The sequence below is a fragment of the Schistocerca americana genome, chromosome 2 (assembly GCF_021461395.2).
Source record: "Schistocerca americana isolate TAMUIC-IGC-003095 chromosome 2, iqSchAmer2.1, whole genome shotgun sequence".
Lineage (NCBI taxonomy): Eukaryota > Metazoa > Arthropoda > Insecta > Orthoptera > Acrididae > Schistocerca > Schistocerca americana.
Window position 1 is genome coordinate 229617994 of NC_060120.1, and position 15195 is coordinate 229633188.

Below are 15195 nucleotides of genomic sequence, written 5' to 3' on the forward strand. Positions count from 1 at the left end.
AAAACTGGGAAGGTGCACGATCCATCTGAGTTTGGCGGAGGGCAGATTTTAGTGGCCCAGAGGGTGATCGCGAGCATTTCGGAAACTACACAATCTGTCGGGTTTTCGAGGAGTGCTGTGGTGGGTGTCTTCAACATGTGGCGAAACCAGGGTGAAACCGCCTCCAAACGTCGTGAGGTTGGTCGGCGACCCCTCATTACAGATGTCGGACGTCGTAGGCTGGGTAGACTGGTGAAGCAGGAGAGGTGGCGAACTGTGGCAAGACTAACATCAGGCTTTAATGTCAGGCAGAGTACAAGTTCCTCTGAACACACAGTGCACCGAACACTGATGCCGATGGGCATCCACAGCCGACGACCCATTGATGTGCCAATGTTAACATCACGATATCGGCAGTGGACACGTGACTGAAATGGACACGTGACCATTGGGACTGGACGTTGGCGTAATGGCAGAGGGTTGGGCGGTCTGATCAATCCCGACACTTTTTTCATCATGCCGATGGGATGATGCGAATCCGTAGTCTTCGAAGGGAACAGCTCCTTGACACCTGCACTGCGGAACGGAGGCAAGCTGGCGGTTCCGTTATGCTCTGGGGAGTATTTACATGCGCATACATGGGTCCAGTGGAGCTCGTTAAGGCATCGTGGCGGCCAAGTAGTATCGTATGCTGGTTGCAGACAACGTATATCCCTTCATGACGATCGTGTTTCCCGACAGCAGTGACGTTCTTCAGCAAGATAATGCGTCATGTCACAAGGCCAGGAGTGTCATGGTATGGTTCGAGGAACACATTGGCGAGTTCCAGTTGATGTTCCAGCGCCCCAACTCGCCAGGTCTCAAACCGATCGAACACATAACACATCTGGATTCAACGTGGCGTCAGAGCTCATCGACCCCGTCCCTGGAATTAGATGACTGGTATGCGCAGATGTGGTGCCAACTCCCTCCAGCGACCTACAAAGGCCTCATTGCTTCCGGGCGACGATGTGACGTCGTTGTTATCCTTCCCGTGTACCGTGGTACAACCCAGTTCTTTAGAAAATCAAAATTACAATCTCACCACGGTTATTTAAAGGAAATAGGAATCCCGGGATCACTGGTGATGGAAAAGCTTGTGATTGTTTTACAATTTTAATTTGACTCAAAACAGACTTTATTATAAACTTCAATTCGGACATTTGCCCTCTTACTGGTGCAATATACAAATCTTCACTTTGATTGAATTACATGAACGCGAATACGAATCATATTATTTTGCGTCCACAACCAAAATCATTGATAGTAGGTACAGTGAATAATCAAATGGCTCTGAGCACTATGGGACTTAACATCTGAGGTCATCAGTTCATGGTGAATAATCAATCGCAAACAATCGTTATTGTTTAACCATGTCTCAAGAGACTAATAACACTATACACTTCCAACCAAAGTTACACAGCCACGTAATACCACAACTTCATAACGAACAAAGAGATCTTAAAGCTTAATAAAACTGAACTGCCCACACAAAGGTCCACAGTGAAACACGCTTATACTAAAAATACAAAGAGGGCCAACCATGGTCGTAAAACTTGCACACAGGAATAATAAAAAGTTGCATGCTCATTAAAGATACACAAATGATTAACATAATTCTTAAATAAGAAGGGCTAGTAATAACCAATAAAATGACTTACAGAAACGCCAATGTTAACAAGGAAGCCTCACTTAACTAACGGACATAATGACTCAGAATCATTTCCAAATTGCACCTAACTTTAGGGAACAGCGTTAAGGCCCGTAGCAGTGTTTGCAAGCAATAACGCTACGGTCGGCAGACTATAAGAGCGTTCACAACCCACGGCTTGTGCACAGGGTCACATAGCAGGCGGTATATATTTATATATAATCCGACTGGCCCCGCAATGAGAGGTTCTAACAAGAATCCATAACCTCGCCGACGCCAGGGAACGAGCAGTCTTAACAAATGGCCTGCAGCACAAATAGATTACAATGAAAACAAGATCAAATCACAGCCACACTGGAATATATAATAAGCACGGCCCCAAATTCTTAAGGAGCAATACTTTAACATATACCCGTCTCCCAGTAAATTAGCAGGAAACTTAGAGATCACTTCCAGTTGCCTTAAGGCACTTTCAGCATTAAATAAACATACCAATTTCTGGCGTGACAAATGATTGAACTATTAACTCTACGGCTACCGGGCACGTATACAGCTGCAGCCAGTCCCAAAGCGGACAATATGTCCTAAAACAAGTTAAAAATTGCATGAAAACCATTTAAAACACACACTCCACGGATGATCAAAAACGGAATGAGGAACATCAGCCTCCTTAAAATATCCACTGTTGAGCCAAGTTCAGAATCCTGTCCGGCAGCTACCCATGCCACAATAAACTTCAACAATCTTCTTAGTTAAACACAGATTGAAGTCATACGTAACTGGGAGCTCGCAAATTACGGGTTGGGAAGCTGTTCAGCGTGAGACAACGAAACCACCACAATTTTGTACGTCACCGTACTTTCAGCGCTAGCCAAAAGACAAGGGCGGCGAGCACGGCGAGACACATGCACCACGGGTAGGGACGTGGGCTTGTTTTCAGGACAAGTTGGCTCGTTGAACGCCGACCGGAGGCTCACTCGTCACACGTTCACCCGGAAAACCCGCCGGGGGAGCAGTCAAAGATAGCAGGACAGCCGAATATCGATATCAGCGATGCAAGTCGAACACCCTAGCGCCAGCCGCCACGGCTTAACCGAAGGTGAATATACCGGCTATTACGCAGATGGTCATAACATTCTGGCTGATCATTGTAAGTCCACACGAAAAAATACGTTGCACACTGTGACGAAATATGCAGTATCTGACCAAAAGGATCCGGACTGACTTATGTAATGAGGAATTGACCACTAACTGTCATGAGAGGCGGATCTGCCAGTATAAAAGGAGGCGGGAACTACTTTCAGTAGATAACCAAAATCAGTGGAATGCGTCGGTCAGTAGAGCTCTGGGACTTCGATCGTAGATTCGTCACTGGATGTCACCTGAGTAGCAAATGCAATGGGGACATTTCGACCCTTCTAAAGCTGCCCATGTCGACAGTGGGTCACGTGATTGTGGAGTGGAAACCCGAAGGAACACCCACAGCTAAGCCGTGACAGACGTCATGTACTTACCGACAGGGAACACCGAGCGCTGAGGAGTGAGGCTGCAAAAAGTCGCAGCAAAGCAGCGGAAGGTATCTCTGGTGAGTTCCGAAGTGCTACCACCAATCCATCTGATCGAGCAGCTCCTCATAAGCCACACATTCCTGTAGTCGTTGCTAAGTGACGCTTAGTAAAGAGCGAAACCACTGGACAGTGGACATCTGGAAACGAATAGTCTGGAGTCGTGAGTAACGCTAGACGTTGTGTCCATCCAACTGAAGATTTTGGGTTTGCGAGTTCATGGGAAACGTTACGTGCCACAACGTATAGTGGCAACAGTGAAGCATGGAGGACGTGATATTACAGGTATTGGAGTGTTTTTCCGGTTTTGGTGTGGTCCCCTTAGTGCGCTTGTAAAAAGATAAGTGCAGAAGGCTGTGAACATACTTTGCAGCATTGTGTAGTGAGTACAGCAGACGAACAGTTCGGGGACGTTGATGGTTAGTATCAGCAAGACAGTGTAGCATCTGTGAGGTAATGATCTGAGGACAACATTACTGAAATGGACTGACTTGCCCAGAGTCCCTACCTAAACCCAGCAGTTAGTTGGGATGGGTCAGAGAATCGACTTCGCTCAAGAACCCATCGTCCATCGTCACTACCTCCTCCCGTTTCGGGTCCTGAGGAATATTGGACTTCCATTTCTACACACATTCCGACACCTCATTGAAAGTGTTTGTGGGGCGGCAGGTGGAATAATAGAATAAATGTGTTTTCTATTTATTTAATGCTGTTGTTTGCCATTCTCAACACTGGCTCTCTAACTACAATATTGGCAACCAGAAAGTGATTAGCAAAACGTGAAGCCTGTAATTAGAATTCCTAGTGCCCAACTCAACTGAGAAATACACTCCTGGAAATTGAAATAAGAACACCGTGAATTCATTGTCCCAGGAAGGGGAAACTTTATTGACACATTTCTAGGGTCAGATACATCACATGATCACACTGACAGAACCACAGGCACATAGACACAGGCAACAGAGCATGCACAATGTCGGCACTAGTACAATGTATATCCACCTTTCGCAGCAATCCAGGCTGCTATTCTCCCATGGAGACGATCGTAGAGATGCTGGATGTAGTCCTGTGGAACGGCTTGCCATGCCATTTCCACCTGGCGCCTCAGTTGGACCAGCGTTCGTGCTGGACGTGCAGACCGCGTGAGACGACGCTTCATCCAGTCCCAAACATGCTCAATGGGGGACAGATCCGGAGATCTTGCTGGCCAGGGTAGTTGACTTACACCTTCTAGAGCACGTTGGGTGGCACGGGATACGTGCGGACGTGCATTGTCCTGTTGGAACAGCAAGTTCCCTTGCCGGTCTAGGAATGGTAGAACGATGGGTTCGATGACGGTTTGGATGTACCGTGCACTATTCAGTGTCCCCTCGACGATCACCAGTGGTGTACGGCCAGTGTAGGAGATCGCTCCCCACACCATGATGCCGGGTGTTGGCCCTGTGTGCCTCGGTCGTATGCAGTCCTGATTGTGGCGCTCACCTGCACGGCGCCAAACACGCATACGACCATCATTGGCACCAAGGCAGAAGCGACTCTCATCGCTGAAGACGACACGTCTCCATTCGTCCCTCCATTCACGCCTGTCGCGACACCACTGGAGGCGGGCTGCACGATGTTGGGGCGTGAGCGGAAGACGGCCTAACGGTGTGCGAGACCGTAGCCCAGCTTCATGGAGACGGTTGCGAATGGTCCTCGCCGATACCCCAGGAGCAACAGTGTCCCTAATTTGCTGGGAAGTGGCGGTGCGGTCCCCTACGGCACTGCGTAGGACCCTACGGTCTTGGCGTGCATCCGTGCGTCGCTGCGGTCCGGTCCCAGGTCGAAGGGCACGTGCACCTTCCGCCGACCACTGGCGACAACATCGATGTACTGTGGAGACCTCACGCCCCACGTGTTGAGCAATTCGGCGGTACGTCCACCCGGCCTCCCGCATGCCCACTATACGCCCTCGCTCAAAATCCGTCAACTGCACATACGGTTCACGTCCACACTGTCGCGGCATGCTACCAGTGTTAAAGACTGCGATGGAGCTCCGTATGCCACGGCAAACTGACTGACACTGACGGCGGCGGTGCCCAAATGCTGCGCAGCTAGTGCCATTCGACGGCCAACACTGCGGTTCCTGGTGTGTCCGCTGTGCCGTGCGTGTGATCATTGCTTGTACAGCCCTCTCGCAGTGTCCGGAGCAAGTATGGTGGGTCTGACACACCGGTGTCAATGTGTTCTTTTTTCCATTTCCAGGAGTGTACATTTATAGCTACAGCTTATAGCTCTGAGGAATTAGGAGATTGTCTGGGATTCATAATCAAAAACCATTCTCTCTAAAATGTTCATATATTCTGAAAATCACAGACCAAAAAAAATCCACACAATCCAACTACCAGAGCAGTTCAGAGACTAATGCGCTGATGTATCTATAATTGTTCAAATTAAATGTTTAAATGAATGCTCGCCATAATTTGATGATAATGTTCATCAAACGCCACGCTAATAATGGTAGAATGTCTGTCCTGCGGCGGCAGGTGAAAATACGACATACGCAAACTAAAGATAGATCGTTAAAGTCATCCCAAAATTAACACTTCACGCGAAAACGATTTCATGGTTACACGTATCCCGAGTAACGTATTACTGCATCCGAGGCTGTTTATATCAACGATACCGATGCGACGTGACTCCCGGCACAGGTGGTGCGCTAATCAGCGCCTGGAGAGAACTGGGGCGTTCCTTCTCGCGCAGTGTTCTTACATATAAAGCCGCGGTGCGGACGGCTAAGGGAACGCCTGATCAAATCTGCTCTCCCGACTAGCCGTTGGGCTAGTAATGCACCACTTTAAGTTATCGAATAAATCATTGCTTCCTTTGCTGATGGCCGATGAAGCTCTTGATTTAAATGTGCAATCAGCACACAGATAAGTAATCATAATAAAAGTCTGACGTGGCTAAGTCAAATATTTTGGGCGAGATAATAAATTTAATTACACTATACGCAGTAGACGAGCTCTGAACTTGCCCTTTTGAGATACGCTATCGCTATAGTTTTATAGTTATTCAGTTGAAACTTCTCACATCTTTATGATTATAGCGGATCTCCCTTCTACTTAAATTTAAACGTCCTAGCTTTATTTATTAGCCTACTTAATCTATCTTGCTTCCTTAATTTTTAAGATAAAAACCAGAAAATCTTGAATTTCAGCTAAAATTTTAATTTGTGAGATCCAGAATACTGTTTCCACTATGCAAAAGGAATCTAAATATAAATTTTTAAGTTTCTAGCTCTTTTCTGTTGCGCCAATGATTTTTACAGAAAAACGTCCAAATTTCGAAAATGGTTAAAGTTATTGAACTGATATTCAACACATATAGATTTAGTATTGCTCATGACATGCTAGAAACGTTTCAGGTTATTTACTCGATTTTTAAAGTATTGCGCAACATTTATGACGTCAGAGCTAGTTACAGCGGACTGGCTGGCACACAATGGAAAGACTGATGTGAATTTTATAAGGCGTGAGTAGGCTGCTTCCCTACATCACCCTCTACTTAATTTTTTTGAATGTAAATGAAAAAAAATTAATTACAAAAAGGGAAGCAAGAATACAGCTTAACTCCCTATGAAAAATAAAAATTGAAATGTAAACATATAGAAATATTAAAAGAAAACTTATTACCTGCTTCAATTTTTTAAATTGCTCGCATGTTCACTGCCTCTTAAGCAACATTATCACTCAAAATTTAAGCAAAATCAATGAAAATCTTTGGAATACATATTGCCTTAGACAGACAAACACATAAAAATATGTTAAATTTATGAAAATCTTAAATCCATTAAACTGTCTGTAAATATTTTTACATACACAAATTCAAAGAAAATAACACAATTATTCATGATACATAAAAAGATAATTATATCTTAGCAGTCTTTTCTAAACCTAAAAGAAAATTTCACAAATCATAACAATTTCATTTTTACACACGTGGTTGTAGCCACTTTGACTGGCGTTCTACACTTTCATTCACAAGGGTAGAGGAGGGGAAGTTGCTATGGTGTGCGTCCTTCACGTTCACTCTAAATTACAAGGGGAAAGGGGAGGGGTCACTGTGAGTTGTGTCCAAGTCACTCCACGCTTTCACGCAGCTACCAGGCTGCCATTATCTGGTTTGTCCTGTAGAACAAACAAAAAGAGTGCCTCGACTCCGTTCACTTAATATCTAAGGGTGGGTCACAATGAAATGGGGATATATACATTTTATCTTTCAATATGTTACTGGAACAAAGTTAACAGAACTTTTTCAATTTTACTCTCGCGATTACCTAACTGTTATAAAATCGGTAAATAAATGGCTCAAAACGCTGTTAGTCACGTACTAGAAAAAATTTATGCTCAAGGTATGCAATCATAAATCCTATTTAATCTCAATTTACTATTTCTGGGCCGGAACACTGAACCAATGCTCGGTGCATTCCTGACAAATCTGTATTTTATTTACTTAACTGACTCATCTTTGATTACCTTATTCTTAGAGATAGTATGAGTATATTTGATTAGCAGTTGTCTTCTCAGCCTCTTTGTACATGTGAGTAACTTGTGGTAATAGTACAGTTCTGAGTGTTCAAAACACTCTACGTTTAGTTGACTACTAAATCCACTTATAGGTCCTCTGCTGCTTTGTCAGTTCCACATCTGCAATTATGTACTTACTTCATCGAAGTGTATTTATGTTGAGCTATAAATACTGTTTCACGTCTGTCATTATGTTACTCAATTATGTTGCTAGTGTATGTACTTATTTAACACTCACTCTATTAACATTTAACGCATAGGATAGCACATTTATTTCATATCTATAGTGTATTGCAGCTGATCAGTTTGCTCACGTTGCAATCCATTTCCACTTGATTGGATGCTGAAACCATAGGTAGTCTCTCTCGACCTACCACTAAAGTGCATTAAGTAATTATGGCCGAGCGTAAGGCTAAATTCCTTAAACCTATAGGACACCATGAGCTGCTCTGTCTCATCTAACATAAGGGTACCTATGGTCGCATTCACGCCTCCAACTCATAACCTCAATACGTACAGGTGTGTCCTGTCACACACTACACCAAATAACGGCCAGCTCCAACCTTATAAATATTTCAAGGACGTGTCCTTCACGTCTCAACCACAAACACTGTTTAATTCTATTACACCGCCACTCCTTGCTACACAGGGTGAGTTCATTCTTACAACTTATCTGCATATTTTTCATAACACCAAGCAATCTCTTTTACTATTAATTAGTTAGCTCTACAGCATACAATAGGTTTCACTGCCACTTCAGATCCTGCTTGTACACGAATTTGTATATCTTTTTAAATTACTGTTGGTGGACCATTTCCAGTAAAACAACAACTTTGCACTTACAATATTACCAGGGTTCTATACATACTTGTTACTCAAATACCTTTGTATCTTAATTACATCATACTTCTCTGTTGTTTATGTCACTGTTAGGTTTCTCACATTAGGTATTTTCTTCACTAATCGGTGGATAGAATGGTTACAGAACTTATGGCTTGATAGCCATGACGGAAAATTTTTGTATTTGAGAGTAAGAGCCGAAATTTTGGTGGATAGGAAAGATGAAGAATGAGTGAGACCTGAAAAGGAAAGAAGATTTCACACAGCTGGGACTGCACAGCTGCCACACTGTGTAGAGGTTACAGAACAACCTCCTCCCTACAGAATTCCTTAGTTTATTATTGGTTTGATAACCATAACGGAAAATTTAATGTGTTGGAAAGAAGAGGTCGAAATTTTAGGTGGATAGAAAAGATGAAGAGAGAGTGAAATCTGAAATGGGAAAGAAGATCTCACACAGCTGGGACTGCACAGCTGCCACACTGTGTAGAGGTTACAGAACAACCACCTCCCTACAGAATTCATTAGTTTATTATTGGCTTGATAACCGTAACGGAAAATTTAATTTGTTGAAAAGAGAGGTCGAAATTTTAGGTGGATAGAAAAGATGAAGAGAGAGTGAAATCTGAAATGGGAAAGAAGATCTCACACAGCTGGGACTGCACAGCTGCCACACTGTGTAGAGGTTACAGAACAACCTCCTCCATACAAAAATCATTCACTACCTATGAACTTCTTTAGGTCGATCACGTTCCTGAGACCTAATAGCTTTTTACTCTTAGGGTACTCTAGCCTATATGCATTGGCATGTGGTTTTCCTATGATCCTGAAAGGTCCTTGATATACGAACATGAATTTCTTTGTTTCTGCATTTATTTTCTTTGATTTTTCCTTGGTTTTGACAAGGACTAACTGACCTATTTCAAAGCTGGTGGGTACTGCTTTTGCGTCATGGCGCTTCTTCCTTTCCAATGCTCTTTTTCTTATATTTGCCCTAGCCCTTAACTTCTTTGAAAATACCTTATGATGCCTTTTTAAAACCTGTCTCGGTTCTTCCTTTTGATTAGCTGAAATTTTATCGATTTCCTGCAATTTAGCTTCTATTTTGTCCAAAATAATTGCTTCTTCTTCTTCTGTGTTTAGCTTACATTTACTAAGATTAACACCTTCGTCCCAATATCTCCTATTTTTCAGAACTCGTATAGGCAGCTCCCAAGTTTCATCATTAGTTACTACATGTTTATCAATAAAAGGTACCGTAATTTCTCCGGTTATCGGCAACACTTTGATATTTCGACAAGAAATCTATGCCAATTAAAACCTCAATACCGAGACTGTTTACAATTAAGCATGGATGATCAATTAAATTACCATTAATATCAAAGGGCAGTAAAGCTTCTTGCTTTACCGTTTTTGACACCTTGCCAGTAGCACCAATTATTCTTAGTCCTGATACCCTCATTACTGTAAGCTTGTCTTTACCAGGTAAAGCATCAAAGGACTGAGATATCGCACTCACCTCACTTCCACTGTCTAAGAGACAACGTACATTGATACCCAACATATTCACTATTATTATAGGGTGGCTTGTTCTAGGTTGTACAGGTGGTTCCTCAAACTCATCCAATAGTTCCTTTTGGATTTGTCTCCAACTAAAGTGATCGACACCTGTCTTCATTACATTTAGGTTAAAGTGTGTAGGGGTTTCCTGAATTACATTTCAGCTGCCTTTACCAGTCGGTCTATTAATTTTAGATCGAAACACTGCACGACTTCATTACATCTAGTTTGCTGAACATGACCCAAATTACTGTAGTCTGAGCGATTCTGCGCCTCCAGACCGGGCATAACACTAGTTACAGCTAAACCACTTTCACTATTATCGTCGGGTTCCTTCTCGAGTGACAACTGGTCACAGCTACTGGGTTCATCGACCCACAACAGGCTATCCTCTACATTCTCGCTTACCTCCTGTCCTAAATCTATTAGTACAGTATCAACATCCTGCACAGGCACTTTAGATAAGGGCACATCATCCTTATCGTAAATATAAGCATGAATTTCTTCTGCTTCTTCACCTGACAATTCAGTATTTTGTAGGTCTTCCCTACCGTTACACTGCTGCGCCTTCTCTTTCTCTTCCCACTTAGAAAGCGTCTCTAACATGGTATCTATTAAATACTGTGAGTGATCTAATATTTCTGCTGTATCCTTAGATGCTACCGACACCTCATCCACATGTTCAGTCTGAGTATTCTGATCTATCTTACCAATTACTGTAATTACTGGCTTAGGAAAAGTAACCGCCTGGTGAGCGCCAGTGTCCTCATAGACGGGAACTAGTTTTCCTCCCTCGGCCTACTACTGTTTCCTTTATTTCCATTATAGTTTACTGGCACAGCATTGCTTTACGCACTGTTGTTTACCTGCATAGTTTTGTTTGGAACAAAATTACTATCATTTGGATGCCATTGTTGGTTCTGATAATTATTTCTGCAATTCCTACCTCTCTTAGGATGGCGAACACCTACTGTTCTGATGTTTACATTGCCATTCTGCTCGTTCTTAAAATTACTATTAGTGTTATTACCATTTCTGTTATTACGTGCTTCCTCCTCATTGGCAGCAACACACTCTACACGTACCAAATACTCAATGAAACGATCAAGATTGTCTCTAGGGGCAGATATAATACTAGTTTGCCAATACCATGGCAGTTTGGCTTCAAGACCTGGTATTATCATTTCAGGTTTCAGCTTTTCCGCCAAATGTGACAAACGTGAAATCCATGACCTAGCAAACTCTTTAATAGATTCCTTGCCTGCATCGAAGCGTTTTCCACTCCAAAATTCTCTCAACACTTCATTTTGCTTATTGCTAGACCAATACTCATTAATGAAAGCTGTTTTAAACTCTGCTAATGTTTTACACTTCAACATAACATCAGCTGACCAACGCATGGCGTCACCTGCTAAATGGCTTCTAATAAATGAGATTTTCTCTCGTTCAGACCAAGTTGGTGGAATCACATCTTCAAAATCGTTCCAGAAATCTAGCGGGTGGATATTATTACCTGGATCGAACCGCGAGAACTGCCGACATCCGATAAATGCGGTGTTTGCAGCTACAACTTGTTGTATACTACCATTACCAGAAGTTACTGAAGCTACTTTACTCTCAATGTTAGTAATGTTAGTACTAATATTTTCTACTCTCATTTCAACATTATCTACTCTTTGCACAATATGAGTAGTACCAGTTTTGATTGCATCTACTTCTGCTTGACATATGTTTACTTTTATATTAACATCTTTAAACCTATCTGAGCACAGTTCAGATTCCGCCTCGATCTTTTCTGTTAACTTGTGCTCCAGCTTCGCATCTTCCATTTGGAAGTCTTTGCGAACCTCAGCAACTTCGGATTTTACTGTTTTATACATTTCAGAAAATTGTTGAGCAACCTTTTTCTTAATATCCCCATGATTGTAATCAATTTTGTAATTCAAATTGTCCAGATCCTCTTTCAACTTATTGCAACCAGCCTTGAAGGTATTGTCCATTACCTCCAATCGTTTATTAAAATTAGTTTGGCTGGCCACAATCTCATACTTTAATTCAGCATTACTGCTTTTGACCTCAGTTATTTCAGACTTTAATTCAGCTGTCATTTTAGCATTACTGGTAGCTATTGCTTGTAATATAACATTTAAATCAATAGCCCCAGTATCTTTGGGTTTCTCACTAGCTGGTTTTTTATCACACTCAGGTGACGAAAAATTAGTTCCAATACCAGAATCATCAAAACGAACTGAAACATCTGATTGACCAGTCATATCTAGCTTATCCTTTTTAAACTCTACCACCTCTGATGACTGTTTCGTTTTTAACTCATCAGATAAACTATCATCCAATAAATTAACAATTTCTGATTTCTGCTTTACTACAGGGGTCTCTATTATTGAATCATTGCCCCTTTTCACACTACTTTCAGGAGACAATACTTCATATTTCACTTTAACATTACTATTTTCGTGCATATTTACACTTGAACCGTTGTCTGAATTTACAGTTCCCTCAACAGACATAGTTTCTGATTTAAGTTTAACCTCAGTTTCTTCTGGCGGTTCCATCGCCGACAGTCTTTTAGTGCAGGTTAGTAAAAATTTAAACAGCTTTTCGCTTAACTTAGTTCCTTCTGCACGAGTATGGCGTTGCCGACGTGGCGTACCAGGATTACTGATGCGACGCGGCGCGTTGAACTGCAGACGGCACTTCGACGGCTGCTGTGTGTTTACGTGGCCCGCAACTGCAGGCGCAGCTCTGGTTGCTCCGGCGGATGACTGCGATGAGGCGAAACTAGCTTCTCGCGATGCCGGCAGCGCCGCTAGACTCAGTGCCAGCTCCGTCAATCCAGATGAGTTGTTAATCCATTTGCGTCGTCCACATGCACACGTAGCACTATCACTGTTCTATTACTCAGTTGCATGTCGCATTTCACTCCCGAATCCGAATATTTAAAAATCACTTTCACTTTTACTCAGTTTCTTTCCCGGCCGATGCACCATATGTGGGGCGGTGGGTGGAATAATAGAATAAATGTGTTTTCTATTTATTTAATGCTGTTGTTTGCCATTCTCAACACTGGCTCTCTAACTACAATATTGGCAACCAGAAAGTGATTAGCAAAACGTGAAGCCTGAAATTAGAATTCCTAGTGCCCACTTCATCTGAGAAATACATTTATAGCTCTGAGGAATTAGGAGATTGTCTGGGATTCATAATCAAAAACCATTCTCTCTAAAATGTTCATATATTCTGAAAATCACAGACCAAAAGGAATCCACACAATCCAACTACCAGAGCAGTTCAGAGTCTAATGTGCTGATGTATCTATAACTGTTCAAATTAAATGTTTAAATGAATGCTCGCCATAATTTGATGGTAATGTTCATCAAACGCCACGCTAATAATGGTAGAATGTCTGTCCAGGGCGGCAGGTGAAAATACGACATACGCAAACTAAAGATAGATCATTAAAGTCATCCCAAAATTAACACTTCACTCGAAAACGATTTCATGGTTATGCGTATCCCGAGTAACTTATTACTGCATCCGAGGTTGTTTATATCACCGATACCGATGCGACGCGACTCCCGGCACAGGTGGTGCGCTAATCAGCGCCTGGAGAGAACTGGGGCCTTCCTTCTCGCGCATCGTTCTTACATATAAAGCCGCGGTGCGGACGGCTAAGGGAACGCCTGATCAAATCTGCTCTCCCGACTAGCCGCTGGGCTAGTAATGCACCACTTTAAGTTATCGAATAAATCATTGCTTCCTTTGCTTATGGCCGATGAAGCTCTTAATTTAAATGTGCAATCAGCACACAGGTAAGTAATCATAATAAAAGTCTGATGTTGCTAAGTCAAATATTTTGGGCGAGATAATTAATTTAATTACACTATACGCAGTAGACGAGCTCTGAACTTGCCCTTTTGAGATACGCTATCGCTATAGTTTTATAGTTGTTCAGTTGAAACTTCTCACATCTTTATGATTATAGCGGATCTCCCTTCTACTTAAATTTAAACGTCCTAGCTTTATTTATTCGCCTACTTAATCTATCTTGCTTCCTTAATTTTTAAGATAAAAACCAGAAAATCATGAATTTCAGCTAAAATTTTAATTTGTGAGATCCAGAATACTGTTTCTACTAAATTATTATGCAAAAGGAATCTAATTATAAATTTTTAAGTTTCTAGCTCTTTTCTGTTGCGCCAATGATTTTTACATAAAAACGTCCAAATTTCGAAAATGGTTAAAGTTATTGAACTGATATTCGACACATATTGATTTAGTATTACTCCTGACATGCTAGAAACGTTTCAGGTTATTTACTCGATTTTTAAAGTATTGCGCAACATTTATGACGTCAGAGCTAAGTTACAGCGGACTGGTTGGCACACAATGGAAAGACTGATGTGAATTTTATAAGGCGTGAGTAGGCTGCTTCCCTACATGTTGCAGGCAGAGTTAACGCCGTCTTAAAGGCGAAAGGTAGAGACATTCCGTATTATTGTCCACTAACAGGTGTCCTGACACTTATGATCAGATAATGTAAATTATTAACGGAACATGTAACTTCTTTTTGAATGCCAGTAACTAGAATTAAATTACCTATCTGTTGTAGCTGTGTTGTCACGGTAATTACTAAAGACGTATGTCTCAATTTCAATAGCGTTAACCGCGCACATATGCCCTAACTCGGCCGCCTGGTTTTCAAGACTTTCGGCACTATGTTGCAGGTTTCCTCGGGACCAGCAGACACTGCCCAATCACTTCTACTTCACAGACTTCGAGCGGCACACGGCAGAGATCGCCTCCTTCCACCTGGACAGGTAAGCTTCGTGCACAACACACGAGATACATCCATCCTAGAGCTGGAAATGCCCACGGTATTCCCCACAGAAAGATGACTCTAACGGATAAGAGAAAGCTTACTTCATACACAACTTGCATAAATGCCACGAACAAAAAACAAGAACGAGCCAGATCT

The 15195-nt window shown here is 42.3% G+C and overlaps 1 protein-coding gene across 1 annotated transcript in view; it reads left to right on the forward strand.

Moving 5' to 3' along the window:
* The window catches only part of LOC124593912 (extracellular serine/threonine protein CG31145-like), a 324714-nt gene that overhangs the window by 235032 nt on the left and 74487 nt on the right, over positions 1-15195 (forward strand). Inside the window, exon 7 of the mRNA XM_047132262.1 lies at positions 14945-15037. Within this exon, the coding sequence (XP_046988218.1) occupies positions 14945-15037 (93 nt within the window). The remainder of the gene's footprint in view (positions 1-14944; positions 15038-15195) is intronic.